The following is a 22038-nucleotide window of genomic DNA, read 5'->3' as shown; positions in this document are numbered from 1 at the left end:
TAAGTCTGCTGTTGTTAATCTTTTATTTGGTTGATATTTGTGTTTGTTCTTGTACAGAGAAGAAGAGAAGAGACTGATTTTATAGCTTCATATGAAGAGGAAGACTTCACTCGAATAGACATGTTGATATTTGAATTTAATCGATGTGAAAAGTGGGGGTAAATTTTGAAAAGTGTTGAATTGGTAAAGTTAAAGCTGCAAAAATCACTATTTGGTAAATTAATTGAAAGATCAAAGGGATCGCTCATAATCACAGAGAATTATCACCCAACTCTGAAGCTCATCTGAGCATCTTTTAGCTCATTGTTTTGATTTTATGGCACATTTACTGTTTAGTTTTATGTCACTGACCTTGTCAACCATGTTTCTAGCAGTGTCAGAAAGCCTTTCTTAGAAAACCCGGCTCTGATAAAGCTGCCTGCCCGGTGCCAAATGGCAGACGGAGAGAGAAAACATAATCAATCATCCATCAGCTAAAGAGCCGGACATTCTTATTTTTAAACTTAGTCGAAAAGATAAGGTAAGTCAATATTGGGCTAAAATTCACCAAGAAAACAAAACAAATCCAGTGGTAATGTTGCTCTGTCGCTAATACTGCCCCCTAGTGGCTGGAAATGCATTACTGCAGCTTGAAAATAGAGATACTTGTGTATTTGTATACTTTTGAGCTAAAAATACTTACGATTTTTGGAACAAAAAACAATGTGAGATAACACTGTTTGTGAAACTTTTCTTACTTGATTGTAAAAAAATCTCATAGCTTTCTTGTGTTTAATAGGTTACGAAAATCTTTTTTTGTTTTTTTGGAAAGATCTTAATGCACATGCAATTGTTATGAGTACTACCTCTGCAGAGTATTTTAAAACTATAACCGTTGTTATAAGTGCTGAAGCTATACCTGTTGTAAACCTACAGCTACATAACTATGTTATAGGCCTATATTTGTGCTGAAGTGTAACTGAGTTAAATGAAGTAGAGCATCCTGTGGTGATCCTCAGGGCTTGATGGTGACAGTGGCCTGGCCGTACACCTGCCTGAGATCAGGACAGTCCAGAGTAGCGATCATCCTGGTGGTACCGACCCTCTGCGGGGTGAAAAACTCGGTCCAGGTCAGAGAGGAGCCTCCTGGGATCATCCTGAAAACAGAAGGGTTAGAGTTAGATACCGACAGGACAGGGCTGGTTTTTGCCTGTTAAAGGATGGTCAAACAAGTCAGAAATATAGAATCAAGAAGCAGTAACATTATGCAATAAAGGCACAAAACACAGGTGTAAATAATGCTTTAGTAATGCATGACTCATTACTTCCCAGTTACTTCATATATTCATTTATATACCAACAAATTAGTTAGATTTAGTTACATAGAAAATAGGATTTCTAGCCCATTTAACAGAACATTTCTTATAATAATAATATAAAGATGGAATTCATTCATTAAATCAACATGAACGATACATTGGTTATGTATAAGTGAAGCATGTATTTTGTACCATTATTACGCCCTTTTCTTCTTTGGGGCATATTCAGGAAAGAAAATTGACATGCATAAAAAGAATCTGTTCCACAACTTACATAAAGAAATACAGTTTTTTTTATTTTTTTTATGTAATTTAAATATCAAAACAGGAGTTCAATTCAGGTAATGGATTTCTTTTATAATGCAAATTTGGCAAAATATCTACAGGCCATCATGAGACTTTTGTGCTACACAACCTACACACAGACGTGAACAGATGAATGAACGCTGCAACATTATGAAAAATTGTGCTTTTAAATGAAAACGAGTGATTTTCACTTCAGCTGAAGGTTTGTGTCAGCTATGACAAGGGCACCATCTTGAGTTTGACACACACACACACACACACACACACACACACACACACACACAAAAACCTATTTCTTCTGTGCTGAGCTCACCTGTAGTATTTGGACTTGGGCGCCATGATCCCAGGTCCTTCCATGCGAATGTAGACGCCCTCCAGGCTGAAGGTGAAGGGGTTTGTGAACTGCACACTCGCCATCATCTCTTCGTTCACTCTGCCTACACCGGACACCTGAAGTTCACACGGGACGTTCATTATACGAACAACTTCACAAATTCAACCCACGAGATATTGCGTTCATAAACTGAAGCGAAGTCCTTGGATCGCCGGATCTGTGCGATTGGACTGTAGATAATAGACACTTTTGAACAAAGTTGTCGTATGTCGTGTAGGGTGTGTACAAACAGACGAAATGGATTGATTTGTGTTGAAAGTTTTACAATGACAGCGAGCGTTATTTCAGACCTCAAGAAGGATTTTGGGATTGTGTAGGGTGATGATTTTCATGGTGGAGATGATCTGGCCGGTCTCCTTAACCTTCCCAGTGACAATGAAGTGGAGGTTGGCCTGTTCCACCAGATGCCTCATGTAGCTTGATGACTTGACGGCCACCAACTCCTTCACAGCTGCAGAGTGAAAAAATACAATCCTGCAATTTCTTCTTTCTTTTAATTGCATGTGTTTTTGTTTTTTTTCTTTTAAATCCACAATATTTATGATCCGGAGCAGAGTTTTATTCGATCAAGACAAAAGTAAATAAATAAACACTCACTTTGGTTGGGGTCAATCTCCACGGTGGGATCCCTGAACAGGAACTCAGACCTGGTGACTCCGGTGTAATACACCATGTTCCCGCTGATGTAGGTGTCCACGGTGCGCTGCTGGTTGCTTCGGTTGATGAACTCCACGCTCAGCTCAAAGTCGTCTCCCACGTTGACCTCCAGGGTGGGCACGACCAGGTCCACGTCAGCCAGGGGAGGGTTGGACTTCTCTCGATTGCAGCCATACTCATCTGCTTTTTCCAGGACGGTGCGCTCCTCTGTACTGCCTGGATTGGATGATTGAAATAAACGAGTGTGTTTGCACATTTTTTCCTGTTTTCAGGGTAAATATATTCATGCGTTTGTGTAAGTCATAATCTGAGGCTGCAGCAGAGAAAACTGCCATTTGCGTCGGACGGCGTCACCAACCTTCAGAGAACTTGTACTGATCGGTGATTTCACGGCGGGTCAGGTCTCCAGGAGTTTTGGTCAGAACCATGCGGCCTACGTGAGTCCGGTTCACTTTGACTGGCTCCAATGTCCCGTCTTTTCTCCGGGAATAAAACACCACGTCGCTGTTGACCTGTCGGGAGGGAGAGAGAGAGAGAGAGAGAGAGAGATAGAGAGAGATTGAGCCTCCACAATAACTCAAAGAAAAACTACAGGTACAGTGTGAACAACAAGATTTAGACTCTGCAGACAATAACAACAGAAACTTTTTTACTGACATTTACACTGAAATAATAATAAAGATTCACCTCAGCAAACACAAAGGTGGCATCGAAGGGGAAGCATATCTGCCCATGTTTGATGGCCTGGACTGATGCAGGGCCACATCTGTACATGCCTGATGGATAATGGAGGAAGAGATTAAATATTGACATGCCAGTACACTGTATTTTCTTTTTATCCTGACTGAAAACACAGAAAACAATGCTCCATTCTTTGCATTGCATATAGTGAAAATTATTTTATTCATTTAATAAGTTGTTATTATGAAGCTGGCAACTATTTCATGTTATTATTATTTACCGTCGCTGGTCTCCTGTGGTGTTGCATCCACAACCTGCCAGCCTCCAAAGCCAGCTGGGAGGTCCGGCCTGGTCATGTAGCACTCATTCCAGCAGTGGTAGTTCCTGACAATGACAAACATTATTTTACAATCATTAGGGAAGTCATCATTATCATTATCTAAACTTGTGTGTTACTAATAGATGCCCCTAAAATTGTCTACAGCCTGTATTGTGGATGTGACTGTTACAGCTTTAGTAGCACAGGGGTTAAACACGTTAGCTTTGTCCTGAGCCTGGCGCTGTATGGAAAAGGCCATGGGGTCATTAAAATCATAGTTTAGCTGTGGAAGACTGAATGTGTCCAGCAAATGTGATTGGTTATGAGATATCTTGAGGTTTTTGGTCTGAAATGGCACGAGAGGGAAATTTTCAAAATGGGAAGGTTCATCCTCTGAGGAGCATGAATGTGCTCAATAAATTTCATCGCAAACTGACGCCATGAACCGTCCCGCCATTTTTTAAAACACCTTGTCAGGAACCAGATTGTTAGGGAAGTCAAATTTTGGTGGTAACTAAACGTATTAAAGACCATTAATCGATCAGACATTTGTACCAACAGCAGCATCCTTACAGGCCACGACAACAGCAGCTTAAAAATTACAAATTGAAATTAACATGTCGGGGACGGCGTGGTACCAGATAGAGTCTTTGGTGAGTTTGCGGTCAATCCTGCCACCCTCCTCCAGGATGATGTCAGTCTTCAGGTTCCCGTCGTTGTCATGGGCAGAGAAGTAGTTGGTGACGACCCGGGATGGGATACCCAGACAACGCAGGACTAGGACACGGTGGCAAAGACAGAAATCAAATAGTGGATAGACTGGAACAGAAAAGAAAACTGGCCACAGGTTCTCAACTGAGTGAAGGGACCCAAAAATATCAAAGTATCAGCCATGTCTAGAGTTGGTTAAATTCTGTAAATGTGGACAAAAGGTGCCTCTATTATTCCTTTCCTATGTGCAGGAGCCTAAGACTTACAACAACCATCCTTCATGAAAGGAGGAAGTGAATTTATTGTCCCCCCACAAGAAAGCAAAAATCATTAATTGGGGAAAATGTGAATTTTAAGTTTATTTGGATCCATTCAAGATCTCACAGGTGTTGAAGACCGCGGCGTAGACCCAGCACTGAGCGTAGCAGACGGGCATCTTGCTGCTGGCGTAGGTGAGCAGGATGTCTGTGCTGCCAGTCCAGGAAGTGGGCGCCACTCCGTAGGTGTAGTCGCCGCTCCAGTTCCCCACCAGCACGCCATCGTCATCCCGAGAGTTCATCTGAGTGCAGCAAAGAGCAGATTTGAGACATATTGTTCTGATGAAACACAGCACAGCACATTAATGACATCATAAGCCTTTCTGCATATTCATATTGACTGCAATCGAAAATCATAATGTCATAAAAATAAATAAGCATATAACCCTATATGCGTTTAAATGCCAGAAGCCTTTCCCTCTGAAGTCTGGAAGCTAAAGAATTAGCATTTCACAGTTTAAGTGGAGTCTTATGGAAAGAAAACACTAAGTTAAGACATTGACATTGTACATTTTATTATGCAATAATATTCTTTATGTATTGATGCAACATTTAACTGCATATCCAATCAATCTAAAACCCAGTTTCCTGTGTTTTAAAAGGATGTCTATAATATTTTCTTACCATAGCTGAGGCCTTTCTGGTCACCTTGATGGGGTCTCCTCTGTTGGTGATGGGCATCTCAGACCTGTCCATGATGTACAGACAGGCATCCAGGACTCCATAGTTAAACTAGGGGTGATAAAACAGTTGAATTAGACATTTTAAAATCAGTAAATGAGTCTTCGGGGTGGTTGATTGGTGTTTTCCCTCCTACCTGTCCGTAGTTCCAGTCTCTCTCAGCGATGTCGTCGTAGGAGCCGTGGTAGATGATCCCCATCTCGGTCATCACACACTCCTCCCTCTCTCTCTCATCATCCAGAAACACGGCGTCATCTGAGGAAAAACAACAGGTCGTGTGGAAGTTTACCAACGTGAAAAACCGAGACAAAAGTCAAAACTTCATGTTGCGTATCAATGGTTCAAATATAAATGACGCAAAAGTTGTGATTGTGAGGCCGAAACCGACCCGGGGCCCAAGGGTTGAAGAGGATGTAGAGGTCCCGGCTTTTCTCCTTCCTGGTCCTGCGGATGCCGTAAGTAGTCGCCACGGCAACGTACATGTGGTACTTCCCCACAATGCAGTTCGCCGCAGGAGTGATCCCCATGGTGACCTCGTTGCCCGAGTTGTGTGTGATGCGGCCCGCCCAGGAGCTCTGACGCTCCTGCGTGGGGAAGACAGGGATGTAGGTGCCCTTGCTGTACTGGGGGCTGGAGCCTGGGTGGACATCGAGCCATGGCTTATTTAAGTGAGTGAAAACACTTGTGACAAGAATAAAATACATATTTCTTAAAATGGTGGTAAGAAAATACTTAGAGATAGATATATGAACTACTGAATGGGAGCTAACTTCCATCAATTGTCAAATACGATAAAGAGAAGGGAAGATTTCTCAGAGATAAAACTTGCCCTGCAGACATTTCATGCGTCTATCCATCTCTCAACACATGAACTGAACTGAACACGTGATCCAGAATTAAGAGTCAGATTATTTTCTGCAGATTGTAAAAGAAACATCAACACTACAGTGTTCTTGCGCTCACCGATGATAAACTCCAAAGCAATCTTGTCCCGCGCAGAGTCGTAGGGACGGTCGAAGGTGATCTTGACCTGGAACTCTTGCGCTCTGCGGACGATGAGATTGTCGGAGTTGTAAAACATGGTGTGGTGTTCCAGCTTGTTGCTCTCGTCGGGCCTCCGCATCATGTCCACGCTACTGATGTCGAGAAACTCTGAAGGGGACGAAGGGACCAGAGGAACAGGATGTCTCAAAAAACTTTGCAGGCAGAAAACAACAGAGCAGATTTTGGAAGTGATGTGAATATGTCATTGTGCACAAATCATTTTTCATCCTTCACATACTTTACCTGATGATATTTTACCTGAGGAGCTTCACTACCTTAATGATACACTGCTATGCTAAACCTTTGCCCTAATATATAGAGGCCAGAACATTCCTCTGATGTCACAAGTATCTCTCTCATATCAACAATTGATCATTTAAGTGATTAAATTCCACCTTGTGATGGAGAAACTAAGTGTTTTTAGTGGTGAAGTGTCAGCAGCTGTGGAACTTATTAGAAACCCGTCAGGTTTTTATTTGTTGTTATTTGCTGATAATCTGATTTACTCCAGTAATTACGGACAATGCATTCATAAGTTCCCGTCACATCTGGATATCTGTGTGTGTGCAGCTCAGGCTGTGGTTTTAGCGACACGCTGCAGGAAGTGAACAGAGTTTATCCAGTTTGGACGTCAGTCACGTGTCAGTCACTAACAGAACTGGAACCTGTGTCATTGCTGGGAAAAAGGACTTTATCTTCTCCAACTAAGACACACTGTGACATCCGTCTGCTTTTTTGACAAACAACTTTTTCTCCATTATGTAAAAAAAATAAAATATGGAGGCCTGTTACACGATAAGCTCTTATTCATGAGTTTATTGTGTAACACTATTTACCCTTATGATTTTAAAATGACTTTCCCACGTGGGGAATTTCATCCACTTGCATTTGATTGCATGTGTTTGTTGAAACATAATTACACAATTACTGTCCACACACACACACACACACACACACACACACAAAACACACCACAATACTCCTCCCTCACCAGTCAGAGGGGGAACTCCTCTCGGGTGCGGTGCACCATAGTACTCGAAATCGGGGATGTCCGTGGAGTCAGAGTTGGAGCTGGCGATGGGACCAGCGGAGCGGCCGCGGTTCGTCACCTTGGGAGGGGGTCCGGTGGGTGGAGGAGGGGCAGGTGAGGGAGTCGGGGAGGCATCTTGATCAGACATGGTGGTGATAGCTCAGGGTGGATGATCCCTCGCAGGTCTGGGAGAGGAGAGAGGATGGAGAACAATGTTTTAATTGCAGTATTGGACACATTATTTCTCCATTGTTTTCACAGTATTTAATATAACATATTACATAACACAACATTTGATGTCAAGTCTAAGATTTGTTTGTACACCAGTTTTATGCAGTTTTTAATAGCTCCCAAGTTCCCATCATGCTCTTCATTCCTGCACAGTGGGCGAGCAGTTCTCACACTCATCTGCGTTACATCTGTGGATAGAGTGGAAACACGCGAGTGTGTGTGTGTGTGTGTGTGTGTGTGTGTGTAAGAGAGAGTCCTCGTAACTTTTATTCATGAAGGAGTAAGTAAAGTTGTCAAACGCGAAGAGAAGTGGTTTCCATGTGTGCTTGTGGTTTGGGGTAGAGGGGAGTTTGCAGTCACACCCCCTCCTGTAAGACGCTGGTGAGGAAACATGCTCTTAGTGTTGGGTGTTTATTTTCACTTTTTCCAAATATTGTCTTGTGTGTTCATGGTCACACACACAGAGGAGCATCAGTTTTAAACTCAGAGCATTAATCATGTCTATTAAAAGACACAGTTATGTACATCTGACAAACAGAAGAGTCACTCCCAGTCGTGGAGCCGCAGCGTTCATTCCCACAGGGTTTTCAAAGGTGTGATGTCGTGTAATTGTGACGTTATGTTTTTACAGAAATAAATAAAAACACAATTCAACCCTTTTTAAAAGTGGTGTGTTCATGCAGAGGAACAGGAACTATATAAGTGAGGCAGGAGTAGTGATGTGGCAGTAGTACCAGTGGTAGTAGATATTGTGTTGTGGTAGTAGTAGTGGTAAATAATACTTATATGTGTGAAAGAAATGTCATTTTTATGTTCATTTCTTCAAATATTGTATTTTAGTACTTCTCTTAAATAATGTACTTTTTACTCAGTTATTAATTAACATTTATTTGAAAGTTTTAGTACTTACTATGCTACTTTTTAAAGTTATTTTTTCTCAGAAGATTTTACATATAAAACATGTTAATCTTATAAAACTATGATGAATTGTTGTAGATTAAAGTACCAGGCAACAGTTTTTTGTTAAATGAGAGCTTCCTCTCCCAGCTGCAACAATAAAGTGCTGATGAGTTTATGCAACAGTTTAAAAAAATCCTATAATATAACTTTTTTGCATAATGAGTACTTTTATCTTTCACTCTTTAAGTGCATTTTTCTGATACTTCTTCTCTGCTTTCATACAGTAACTGTAAAAACATCTGCATATCTTCGGTGTAAGTATTTACGCCTGCAGCGGCTACACATGTCCATCTCTGCCACCGCTGGTCGAGGTGAAAACAGAGCGCTCACTGTGCTAAATGACTCACGCAGCCAAACATGGTCTCAAAGGTCTGTCCTCGTCCAGCGCACTCCCACAATGTGCAACACTGAGCCTCTTTCTCAGGCAGGTGTGTGAACCACAAACGTACTCACGCCACACTGCGCCCCCTGCTAGCATGTAATGAAAACAGATGTTGTGTGTTTAATGGTTAATACTTACATAATGATCACGGCAGAGACTTCAGCCCGCTCTGCCCCCTGGAAGCAGGTTTTAGGTGCTGGACCCCATGTGGGCTGAAGGGTTGATGTAATTTTAGTTGTTTTGTGTTTTGTGGATTTAATGAGTCACAGTGAGTAGACTGAGGCTCTTTGTTTACATGGATTTGATGTGTTCACACCCAGGGCTAAGTTTTATTCATTACCATAGAGGTCAGTCAGTAAGTTTTAGTTGATTCAGTTCGTTGTTTTCACCTTTATAGCCTCTCTTCATTAACTGAGTTTATGTGGTTCACCCTGAATGGAAACAACTTGTTTGGTCTGACTTTTCCACTTGAACAACTGGTGCTGCTACTATTTATAATGCACCCTATTATTATCATGAGCACTTCTACTACTATTGTAGTGGATTAATTATTACTACATGTCTCCACTAGGGCTACGACTAACAGTCATTCTTATTAACAGCTATTTTCTTGATTAAGTATCAAAAGTAAAAGTACAACAGACCCTTTCATAGTGTGATCATATTCTAGAGTTATTTCTGATGCATTAGAATAGAAGCAGCAAATGTGCTGAAATAAAAAGTATAATACTTCGAATTATAAAGCGACACAAAATGGAAATACTTGAGTAAAGTACAAGTACATCAAAAGTCTACTTAAGTGCAGTACTTGAGTGAATGTACTTAATTATTTCACATCCCTGAGCTACAAGTCTGGTAAAAAGTTTCCATTTCTTGGGCTCTAATTCAGTGATGTATGCACACACACATGTTTCTTAACACAGCTCTGGCAAATGCTGAGGCAGGAAACCTCGGCAGAGGTTTAACGGCCTGTTTGTGCTGACTGTTTAAACCCACTTTTCACAGCAAAACATGAGTTAAATAGACCAGGTCTGCATATATAATAAACATTTAGAGACAAAAAAATATACATTTCAATACTGTGAGTGTGAGTGGGAAATGGAAACAAATTGTTGGTGAAAGAAAAGTGCATCAAAAAAGATGATGAAATGCACCAATGTGCACGACATATGGTGATGTACAAAAGGTTTTGTAGGCGTTACTCCAAATAGTTTGGAACTACAAAACTCGGTGACAGATGTGTCAGCAAATTAATTTGCATCTTCACATCTGGAAGATATAAACAAAACAAAGTTACCAAACTGCTAAGAAATCATGGTGAGAGTTTTTACTTACGAATGAATTCGTATGTGTGTCGGTGCAGAGTGGACGCAGCACAGACGCCGGTGGAGAGAGGAGCTGCTGTTGGTTGGTTGGAGTCAGGCTGCTGCCGCTTCTCCGACTGGGAGTCCTCTGCTCCTGCTTATATACCCTACAGGGGCAGGGAAGATCTCTATGTGTGTGTGTGTGTGTTTGTGTTTGTGTGTGTGTTTGTGTGTGTGTGTGCGCGCTCTGTGGGGAAATAGTGTTGTCTTGGGTGTAACTGGTCAGTCCAACTTGGGAACAGGATGTGGAATCTACCATCTCTGCACAAACCACAGCTGGATGGGGCTCAGACAGATAAAGTCACAGACGGATGGAGTCTCATTCCAGACGTCTCTGTCAGATGAAATGATTATGTTACATCTTACTAATTCACTCCTATATTCCTTTCTTTCACATCTTTGTTTTGTTTCACTGTTTTTGCCTGAACTGAAACATCCTTACAGCTGTTGGATGAACTGCCATGAAAAGTCGTTCAGGTGTTCGTGTTCCCCTGAGGATGAATTGTAGTAACTTATCCATACATCCATCTATTAGCTATACCACTTATCCTTTCGATCAGGGGCTGACATGTAGAGACAAACAACCATTCATGCTCCTCTCCACACTTACAGGCAATTCAGAATTAACCTGCTCGTCTTTGGACTGTGGGAGGAAGCTGGAGTTCAGAGAGGCCCCCGGTCAGTCGGCAGGTTCAAACCAAGAACATCATGACTGATAAACATCTGCATGTCAGCGAATTAACTCCCCTGTCCTTAAGCAAAGCCTCACTGAATTGCTATTCTTGTTAAATTCATTATTATTGTAAGTGTGTCTGCCAGTGCTTCAATTCTGAGAAGCTGAAAAGGAAAATTGTCTGTAACATTGTGCAACATACGGTATGTGATGTATTCATTTAGTATTGCCAATGATTCGTGTTTATCTTTGTAATTGTTTGTTCACAGGCGCAGCGCTGACTGATCTCTATTTCAGTGTGTTGGTTTCACTATTGTTGATCTAAGCGTTATTTATCTCAGCGTTCTTTGTAGTTCTGCTCATTTTAGTTCTGTTTGAATACCGGGCACAGGTGTGTGTTTGGTGCGCTGGCCGTCCACTCGCTTTTGATGGTTGCTGTGGTTTGTCATTACTTATTTACCAACGCAGTGATTTTATTTTAAGGGTTGGTTTTCGGTTTGTGTTATTGTTTCCATGGGGAAGGACACTCCCAGCGCTTCACCGCTGGGTTGTTTGGCTTCTGGTCATGGTTTTGGTTTTTGTTGTTAATAAATAGCCAATTATGCAACAAGTCCTCCAAATCAAACAACTCCACTGCAGAGAGGCAACGCAGAGAGGCGTTTTCCCATTGGACGCCTCTCTTGACAGGAAATCATCATGTCACAAATCACGGTCGAATATCGTGGCAACGCTGTGGTTAAAGTTCGGTTCAGGGACAGATCATGATTGGAGTTAAAATGACTTTATACTTCTATTACTTTTACTGTTCGTGCCAGTATTACTACATGTATTGCTGCCACCTTTCCTGCTACAGCTTCACTGCTCGTATCATTACACCTGCGTTACCTCCGCTGATACTCAGACCACTCTCTCTGCATCCACTCTTGCATGTATACAGTTTTCCATATTGGCAGTGATACGGTGTTGAAGGAGTAGTAAAGAGCAAGAAATGAGTCCAAACATAATAAAGGACACAAAAAGTCCCTCTGCTGAAGAGCCAGTGCAGCAGATTCCCCTCAATCATCTGCTGCGACCAAGAGTTTCCATCAGCACGACCCAATACAAGAACATAAAAGAGTTTAATTTCCCTCTGAAGCAGAGAGGTGTGTGTACAACCTTCAGTTCAGACCTGATTCTAAGTCTGTTACAGCTACAAGTACACACACACACACACACACACACACACACACACACACACACACACACACACACACACACACCACTGTAAGTTTCTGTGGCTCCCCTTTCCACCACTAGCGTTATCTTCTTTATCGACCAGTTAATTTCAGGGACAAACTGATCAGCAAAGGCCAAGTCGAATGTATATGTTATATTAAAAAGAATAACTGTGAGCTTCAGTGCTGATGGTGGTGGTGGTGTTGGTGGTGGGTGGGGTGGGGGGTGTCTGTTTTTTTATTCATGATATGGAGTCTTTTAGATGCCAGGCAGCCTCACATTTGGAGGGAAGTGCTGCAGGGAATCCAATAAAAAAGTAATTCATTTGACATTTACAAAAAGCCTCACACATGTGAAAAGGCATCCATCATGGTAATATTCACCAAACACTTAACAGGCCTCAAAACAACTCTGCTTGGGTTAATGGCGCCAAATCAGCGCGGCTGATTCAGTCCTTTCCATAAACAGGGTTTGTTTTTATTAACCCTGACTGGTGCTGAAGGAAAGGGTGAATCATAAAGGACGTGATCTAATGTGTGTGTGCGTGTGTGTGTGTTTTTGTGAGACTCACTGGGCTGGACATGAGAACGTGTTGTACCATGTATGCAGCCAGGGACGCCACACAGCCAAGGTGTGGCGGTGACAGCAAGCAGCTCTGACCACAAGCATGATGAAAGGATGCTGGCTCTTCACACAATGCGACGTCTGTTGCACAACACATATATCTCTATTTTAGATTACGATGAGTTACAACCACAGACTTCATCTATCATTAGCTGTTCTGTTTTGTTCTGTTTTGGTGTTGATTTAGTATTTTCTGTACAACACAAATACCACAAAACCAGAACTGATGGAGTGAAAAATATTGGACTTAATCCCTTCACTACATAATGATGAACACATCAACACGTTTTGGCATGCAATTTGAGTAATTGGAAAAAATAATCTCACCAAGGTCGCGGTCCATTTTGTAGCTGTTCTGGATCTTTCTATTGTACATCATCATCCTCATCAGCTGAAGTGTAGATGCAAAAGACGAGTTTAAAAGTTCATTCTTGACCATGAAAATCAACATATCAAATGGTGAAGATCATGCGATATGATCAAAAACTCAAGAACAGTTACTAAATGGACATTGTGACATTGTGACAAACTGCCGTTTGTGAGAATCATGATTTTATTATGTAACAGTCAATAAATGAAGGAACATGCAGTGTGTACTTTGATGCTCAGATAAACTTATTGCCAGATGTTCTTCCTCATTCGACGCTCATGTTTCTTTCAGCTTCTACATTGTGGGAAATTTTCATCACAAAATTAAGAGTTTTGCATTTTTTTTTTCGAAAAACACTCATTTCATTTGCACTTTGTATAAAACCGACTTCTCTGTGCTGTTTTCTCACTGAAGTCACACGGTCCTTTCAAGCACGCAGACAATGCGATGTGAGGAAGGAACTCTTCACCACAGGGCTAAGTTAGCGCTGTATGAATTTGCTTGCTGGGAGAGGAAACAGAGCTGCCACACATTTACCACAGGACAGCGTCTGACGGTAAAGAGCTCTGCAGCTCTCAACATGAAGCCTGCATGTGTGTTTCAGCCATTTGTTCTGTGTATGTACAACATGTGCATGAATGAATGAATCCTTGCAGCTGTGTGCAGCATGCGTGTATGCACTGGTGTGTTTTGGAAGCATGTGCATATTCAACTGTGTCATAAAAGCCTCACTGTGCCACCTCTTAACTTCCTGTCATCTTCATTGAACATACATTAGAAAACCACAGGTGGGTCACATGACACGGAAAAACTTTCCACTTTCTGTCTGCAGCTTGTGCAGCACGGATCCTCGTTTTGAATCAAATAACTATCAAGAGTGTTTCTGTTCTCTTTCACAATGACGCTGAAGAAATTCTTCCTTTAAAGGTCTCACAGGAACCAAAAAGAGGAAGAGGAAGAAAAGTGGACAGAGAGAGGCGATGGACACGACAGATGAGAACGGCAGTCTAGTCACCGTGGCGAATGGTGGTGAGTGTATTGTTGAGCTCTTCCATTATCTGTTTATTTAAATTCTTTAAATCTGAAATAAGCTTTGGCTACAGCAAAGAGAATAATTTCGTAAGTTTGTACTTTCTGACAGCAAATTGTAATTGTACGTTGAGGATTTTCATAATAAAAACATTAAAAAAAATTAAAAAAAATATTTGACAAGAAAAGTATAATCATCTAGTTTCAGTTCTTGAGATAAGACAATAAAAAAAACGGAATAAATTCAAGTATAAAGCAGAGACTAGACGACTGACTGCTCTGTAACTCTGTGTTTTGTGTCATTCAGCTTATCCGGTGCGGTGCACTGAGGAAGTACTTCTCCCTTTCTTCACAGATGAGAGTCTGCAGGCTGCAATGGACTCCAGACGCCCTCCTGCTTCAACCAGCGTCCCTCCTGCTCTCCCAGAACTCAGACTGGTCCTCCTGGGCAGGAAAGGAACCGGGAAGAGCGCGGCAGGCAACACCATCCTGGGAGGAGTGGGAGGGTTCGAGAGCGGGAAGCCCACGGAGGAGTGCGTGAAAAGACGAGCTGATGTGGCAGCGAGAAAAGTCACGGTGGTGGACACACCCGGGTGGGAGTGGTACTACCCGCTCAACAGCACCCCCAACTGGGTGAGGAGAGAAACTTTACGGAGTGTATCGCTTTGCCCTCCCGGACCCCACGCTGTGCTTCTGGTGGTTCGGTCCTGCGCCTCAGTCACTGACGCCTACATCTCTGAGATAGAGGAGCACCTGGAGCCGCTGGGAAAAGGAGTCTGGGAGCACACCATGCTGCTGTTCACCAGGGGAGACGAACTGGGCCTGACCACCATGGAGCAACGGATTCTGACCAGCGGCCCACCTCTCCAGAGACTCCTCCAGAAGTGTGGGAACAGATACCATGTTGTGAACAATCGCAGCAAAGGAGACGGGACGCAGGTGAAAGAGCTGATAAGGAAGCTGGAGCAGATGGTGGAGGCGAAGAAAGGTGGAAACAGTCATCTGGAGATGGACAACACATTGCTGCTGGGATTGGAAGCAGACGGGAAGAGAAGAGCGAGGGAGAGGAGGAAGAAACAGAGGCAGATGGAGGCACAGATGCAGAGAGGGACCATCAAAGCAGCTCTCACAAGTGAGTTCTTCAGTCTGTTTGATTTGTAGAACTTCTCAAGTCCTCTCAAGTACGTGCAATCATTTCATTTCATAATAAGGCGCAGACAGTGTTCGGTGCCATGCAGCTTAATCGGATTCTCCAAAACATGTTGACTGCATCTTTATAGGAATATGTAAATATAACGCAAACATGTAATCAGTATTTTCTTTATTGTAATACTTAATCAAACGGACGAGACTGTAATTTGAAAGGACCACTCTACAGAGCTTCTTTAGCCTCATTTAACCTCATTACTTTAGTCTTATATCTTGATATTTTCTGTATCGTCTAATTTCACTTATTTCATCAAACACAAAATAGTTGACTGACTGAGAAAAAATAATTGTGTCACTGAAAATCTGCACCTTTGTCCCTGCCAGGTGATGGTCCTCAGGGCTCCGAGCTCGATGCTCATCAGTCTTTCTCCAAGGCTCCGCGACGTCTCCCCGAGGTCAGGCTGGTTCTCCTGGGTGAGCGCGAAACTGGGAAGAGTTCTGCTGGGAATACAATCCTCGGGAAAACAGGCTTCTTCCAAGCCGGGGCAGTAACAGAGGAGTGCTTCCGTCAGCAAGCAGAGGTGGCCGCGCGGCTGGTGACGGTGGTGGACACACCGGGCTGGGAGGCAGGTGTGGCGGGTGCTACACCGGAGAGGGTGAAGAGGGAAATTGCGGGTAGCGTGGCTTTGTGTCCACCAGGGCCCCACGCACTCCTGCTGACTCTGAGAGTGGACACACTGGTGAGGGTGGGACATGTGAGGGAACATCTGGAGCTTTTGGGCGAGGGTGTGTGGAGACACACAATCTTGCTGTTCACCCACGGCGATCAGCTGCGAGAGGGGGTGGATATTGAACAGCACGTCCAGGGTGGGGGCAGAGACCTGCAGTGGCTGCTGGACAAATGCAGGAGCAGGTACCATGTCATCAGCAGTGTAGATGGAGGAGGAAGAAGAAGTGGAGGCTCCACTAAGGTGACAGAGCTCCTGGAAAAAGTGGAAAAGATGGCGACAACAAACAGGTGTGAGGCTTTCTCCTGTCTGGTTCAGGAGGTCAGGGATCTGAGCCGACAAAGGAACGAAAAGTTCAACCAGCGCCTGAAGGAGGTGGGAGATAAGATGCTTCGTCAGGAGGGGGAGTTGAAGAATATGAGAGACAGAGAGATGAAGAGCATCAGATGGTTCTTTGATAGGAGGAAGAAGGTAAAATCACCTGGGAAGGCCGACATTCAAAGGGAAGAAGAGGAGGATGAGGACAGGAGGAGCCTCGGGGAGAGGAAGAATGATATTGGCGAACTAGAGGACAGGATACGATGGCTGACTGAGGATAAAGAGAGAGAAATTCAGGATATGGGCATAGAAAACGAGAGAATCCAAGTAGCACTAAACCAAAGTAGACGAGACAGGGACGAGGTGATGCTTAAACTGGAGCTAAAAGAGAGTGAGATTGAGGAGCTGACAGAAAGAATTGACGAGCAGCAACTGAAGCTGCTCGACCTTGAACGTGCCGGTGTAGAAAATGAACATGAGAGAAAACAGAGGGAGGATGCCATTAGAGCGGAGAAACAAGAGTGGAGGAAAAAAGTGGAGAAATTGGAGGAAACTGTAAAACTGCAGGAGAGAGAAAGAGCAGAGTGGATGGAAAAAGTTGATTCTTTAAAAGCAGAAATGGACGAGACAAAAAGACACTATGATGATGTTCTTGAGAGAAAAGAACGAGAAAATAACAGAGAGATGACAAAGCTGGAAGAAAAACTAAAAGAAGAGATGGAAATAAAACTGTTTGAAAAAGACAAAGAGAAGGATGAGCTGAGAAAGAAAGCCTCGGAGGAAAAGCAGATAACTCTCGATAATTTAAAACAACATGAAAAAGAAATGGAAAGGAAAGTTGAGGAAATGAAATCACAACACGAGAAAGAGCTAGAGAGAAAAACCCAAGAGAAAGAAACAGCAATACAAGACATGAAGGTGAAGCATCAGGAGGAGATCGCTAGAAAAATCAGTGAGAAAGAACAAATGATGGTGAGAACAAAAGTTCAACATCGAGAAGAGATTGATCAGAATTTGAAAGAAAAAGCACATGATATGGAAAGCATCCAACAGCGGCATGAGAACGAAATTAGGAACATACAGCAAGAAAACCAGAGAGAGATTACAGATCTGAAAGAGCAGTTTGCAAAAGAAAACGAGGAACATAAGCGAGCGAAAGAGAAAGAGATAGCTGAGCTAGAACAAATGTATCACGCCCAAATAACAGAAAAAATGCTAGAAAATGAGAAAGACAAGGAACAGATTCATTTAAATCACAAAAAAGAAGTGGCACAGAAGATGCAAGAGAAAGAAAATGAAATAGAAGCTTTAAAACTGCAGCATTGGGAAGAAATGGCAAGAAAAACGAATGAAATGGAAAAACTGATGGAGGCGATGAGAGCTGAACAACAGGATGAGATGGATAGAAAAATGAAAGAAAACAAGGAAGATGTAGAAAGAGTCCAACAACAGTACCTGGAAAAAATGAAGGAGATGGAAGAAGAAAGAAAAAGAGAGACTGAAGAGCTGAAAGAGCAGTTTGCAAAAGAAACTGAGAGACAATTGCAGGAAAGACAAACACAGATAAGAGAGTTAGAACAAAAATATGCTGCACAGATAGAAGAAAAAGTGCTAGAGAATGAGAAAGAGAAAGAAATGATTCATCAATCCAATGAAAAATACACTTTGGAAAAACTGCAAGAGAAAGACAGACTAACAGAGGAGTTAAAACGTCAGCACACTGATGAAATTGAAGAAAAAATGCACGAAAGTGAAAAAGAAAAAGAAAGATACGAGACAGAGATGGAGAAAAAGGTGGAGGAAAAGGAAAAGGAGATTGAGGAGGTGAAACTGAATGTCAAAGATCTGAAGAAAAAGCTGCAACACAAGGAGGAGAAAGAAATGGATCACGCTAATTACAAAAAAGAAACAGAGCAAACACTGGAAGAAAAAGAAAGAGAAATTGAGGAGATTAAAGTAAATGTCAAAGAGATTAAAGAGAAACTGAAACAAAAAGAAGAGGCAGAAAAAGTACACGAAAATAACAAGAAAGAAACGGAGCAAAGACTGGAAGAAAAAGAAAGAGAAATAGAGGCGACCAAAGAACATTTAAAACAACTTGAACAAAGAGAAAAGGATCAATTAAATCACAAGAGACAGATGGAGCAAAAACTGGAAGAAAAAGAGCGAGTGATAGAAAAGTTGAACCAGCTTTTAAAGGATATCGAAGAGATCCTGCAAAGGAAAGAAGACGAGAGAGGAGAAATTATTCTAAACCAAAAGAAAGAGGCAGAGCAGCGACTGCTAGACAGAGAGAGGGAGATGGAGGAGATGAAAGAGCAGCTTTTAAATGAAATGGAGAGAATGGTAAAAGAAAAGGAAAGTGAGATTGAAAGCATTAAACAGCAGGCCGACTCCAGGGAGATGAGATGGAGGGAAGAGCAGAAGAAGAAGGATGAGAGAAGAGAAAACGAGATGAACAAGCTGATAGAAATCATCGATGCAAAAACTAAAGAGATAACACAAGCAAAGTGTCTTCTTGCAGAGAGAGACCGTGAGGTGGATGAGGCAAGAAAGACATGTGCAAACTACTTAAAAGATATTGAAGATCTGAAAGAAACCAATCAAATCCAGACCTCCAGCATCATTGAGATACAACAACGTCACACAGAGCAGGAGAAGAAGAAAGATAGTGAAATTATGGAAAAACTGCAGGAGAAAGAAGCGGAGCTTGAGCAACTGAGGCAAAGAGACAGAGAAAACGAGAAAGAGATCGTCCATCTGAGGCTAACGATCGAGCAGACAAAGTCCGAACTGAAGGATCTCACCAACAAGATGGAAAGGGAGATGACGAGCATGATCCAAGAATACGAAAAGGAGATTGCAAGAAGAAATGAGAACATAGAATCACTGGCAAAGGAGAAGGACGACGCTTTAAGTCTTTTGGAGGAGGAAAGTCGGCAAAGTATTTCGAACATTACAGAGAAATACGAGCAAAGTCTCAAGAAAGTTGAGGAGCTGCAGGAGCAAAATGAGAAGATGAGAAAGGAGACGGAAAATCTTAAAATAAAGTATGAGGAGCTGAAGACGGAGAGTGAAGAAGAAGTTAGGAAACATCTCAGGGGACGGGAAGAGCAGGCAAAGAGCAAAGAATCTGAAATCCAAAGTGTTTTTGAAGAGAGAGATCTGGAGGTCAGGGAACTTAAAGAGGCAAATGACAAACTGCAAGTACAGATAGAAAGGATGAAGGAAAGGGACGATGAGGCGAAAACGCTGATGAACGAGCAGAGAGAGCATTTTGAGAGGCAGCTGGAGGAGAAACAAAATGAGTTCAGAATTAAGGAGGAAGAGATTGAACAGAAATTCTTGAAAAGGGAAAAAGAAGTAAGGCAAAGGGAACAGGAGCTGAGTAGAAACGAAGAAGAGTTGAGCGAAAGAGGAAGTAAGTTAGATGCGAAAGAGGTAGAACTTGTTGAAAGAGAAGAAAAGCTAGAAAGTAAGGAACAAGAGCTTAGAAAACTGGAACTGAATCTAGAGATACAACAACAAGAACAAGAGGGAAGAGATCAGTGCGAGCAAGATGTGAGAGTGAAAGCGCAGATTATTGAGAAAAAGGAGAGGGAGCTAGAAAGCTTGCTTCGAGCTCTGGAAGGGAAACAGAAAGAGTTAAGCTGTCACGGTCAAGACCTTCAGAAGAAGGTAAGAGGTCTGAAGGACCAGGGGAAAGAGCTAAAAGATAGGGAGCACTATTTAAAAAATGAAGAACAGGAGTTGATCAACTGGAAGTCGGAGTTGCAGATACGAAACGAGCATGTAAACTCGACGACTCAGCAGTTAGACGAGATGGGGAGAGACTTGGCTTTACTGAAAGAAGAACTTCACCAAAAAGAGAAAAACTTAAAGATCTCACTCAAAAGACTCAACGATTGGGAGCAGAGTCTCGAAGCGCGAGAGGCAGGATTGCGTGAGAGGGAGCAAAGGGATTTGGAGAACGAGGTGAGTGCGTTCAATCTCGAAGCTGCAGTTGGGAGCTCGGGAGACGACATCCATATGAGATACCAAGAGGTCAGAGAGAGAAGGGAAGAGGGAAGAGGAAGAGAGTCAGAAAGCACAAAGAATGGGGAGGATCAGACGATGAAAACTGCATCGTCAGCCGCGGAGAGCAATAACTGTCATCTTGAAACACTAAAAGAGATGGACATGGCTGATTTTAAAGAAGGGAAGAAAGGCAGAGGGGACCTGGAAATGGAAAAGGTCATCGAGGATATGAGGTTGTTTTCTCAGAGTCGGGGTCAAGGACGCTCAAACCACAAAGACTCTCCTGGATTGGATTTCAAAGTGATGGTGTTAGGGGAGTGCTGGTCATCTCGCTCCCCCGCTGGAGTCACCATCCTGGGTGGGGAAGCGTCCGAACTCGATGGATCTACCTTCAGGTCTTGGAGAGGTCAGATTGCCGGGAGACACCTCGCGGTTGTAGAGCCGCTAGGTTTGAGGTGGCGAGATGGACCGGACCCAACAAACATATCGCTGAGGAAAAGCCTTCTCGACAGCATCTCCTGGTGTCACCCAGGACCTCACGTCGTCCTCCTGCTCATGCCGGCCTTCTTAACCTGCACGCAGAGGTACAGGAGAGCTGTGGAGGAGCACATGAGTTTGCTTGGGGAAGAGATCTGGCAGCGCGCCTTGGTGTTGTTCACATGGGGGGAAACTTTAGGGGTGAGCGCAGAGCAGCACATCCTGAGGAACGGGGAGCTGATGGGGCTCGTAGAGAGATGTGGCGGCAGGTACCATGTGCTGACCAGCAAGAGAACCAACTCTGTGATTGAAGGACTGTTTGAAAAGATGGAGGAAATAGTGGCTTTGAACAACAGGGAGCAGTGTTTGGTGTAGCTCTGTGATCAGACTGTGTCTGAATTTATTGTGTAAATACTGTGTTTTTTCATGTCGTCATGTGAATATTGTCTAATAAATTTAAGGAAGAAGTACTCAGATCTTTTAATTTATGCAGAAGTATTAATAACAGTGTAAAAATCCCCAATTGCAAGGAAAAGTACTGAATTTTAACAACAACAATTTTAGTCCAGTGGATCTCAACATGTTTTTTTGTTGAAATATTGGAGACATTAACCTCTTTGGGCATCAAAAAAATATCAAAAGTAAAACCATCTGAGAAGTTTAGAGGGGAAATCACTTTTTGGTTAAACAGCTAACAATTAAAACGTCTGAAAAATTACAAGGGGCTGGTTTAATCTCGAAGAACATATTGTATTTTATAAGCCTATCATGTGTTTTTTAATGCGGATCTGAAAAGTAACCAGTAACTACAGCTGTCAAATAAATGTAGTGGAGTAAGAATATAATATTTTACTTTGAAATTTTGTAAAACAAAAGTACAAAGTAGCAGAAAATACAAAATACAAGTGGAAGTACCTCTCGAGCATTGCATTTAACATCCTGCTTACTGAATGATTCATGTAAACACTCATAAATTAATTATTACTTCAAAAAACAGTAATTTAAGATTCCGAATGAGCCGCAACGCCGACATGATTTTTCAGACAAACCTCATCTGACCTGC

At 42.5% G+C, this 22038-nt stretch overlaps 2 protein-coding genes across 3 annotated transcripts; one reads left to right on the top strand and one right to left on the bottom strand.

Annotated features, from left to right (window-relative positions):
- Positions 1-6: 6 nt before the first annotated feature.
- On the bottom strand, positions 7-10461 carry f13a1b (coagulation factor XIII, A1 polypeptide b). The gene is made up of 15 exons (XM_023396835.2): positions 10347-10461; positions 7400-7623; positions 6328-6516; positions 5753-6001; positions 5501-5619; positions 5308-5415; positions 4751-4925; positions 4294-4432; positions 3617-3720; positions 3343-3431; positions 3014-3167; positions 2596-2871; positions 2289-2449; positions 1918-2054; positions 7-1136 (listed from the first exon to the last, which is right to left on the bottom strand). The coding sequence occupies exons 2-15, from the start codon at positions 7584-7586 to the stop codon at positions 995-997; spliced, it is 2229 nt and encodes a 742-aa protein (XP_023252603.1). The 5' UTR covers positions 7587-7623; positions 10347-10461; the 3' UTR covers positions 7-994.
- Positions 10462-14068: 3607 nt separating this feature from the next.
- On the top strand, positions 14069-21442 carry LOC111647179 (uncharacterized). Of its 2 annotated transcripts, none has more exons than XM_023396791.2 (3): positions 14069-14286; positions 14594-15418; positions 15820-21442. In XM_023396791.2, the coding sequence occupies exons 1-3, from the start codon at positions 14238-14240 to the stop codon at positions 21348-21350; spliced, it is 6405 nt and encodes a 2134-aa protein (XP_023252559.1). In that variant the 5' UTR covers positions 14069-14237; the 3' UTR covers positions 21351-21442. The 2 variants fall into 2 exon arrangements, with proteins under 2 accessions (XP_023252559.1, XP_087027404.1); XM_087171278.1 differs by having other exon boundaries at positions 14070-14286; positions 14642-15418.
- Positions 21443-22038: the final 596 nt, after the last annotated feature.

Source organism: Seriola lalandi, unplaced genomic scaffold, assembly GCF_002814215.2.
Source record: "Seriola lalandi dorsalis isolate HSWRI2012SDOR001 ecotype SW California unplaced genomic scaffold, Sedor1 jcf7180002054983, whole genome shotgun sequence".
Lineage (NCBI taxonomy): Eukaryota > Metazoa > Chordata > Actinopteri > Carangiformes > Carangidae > Seriola > Seriola lalandi.
Note: the sequence above shows the minus strand (reverse complement) of the source record. Positions and strands in the feature narration are given on the sequence as shown.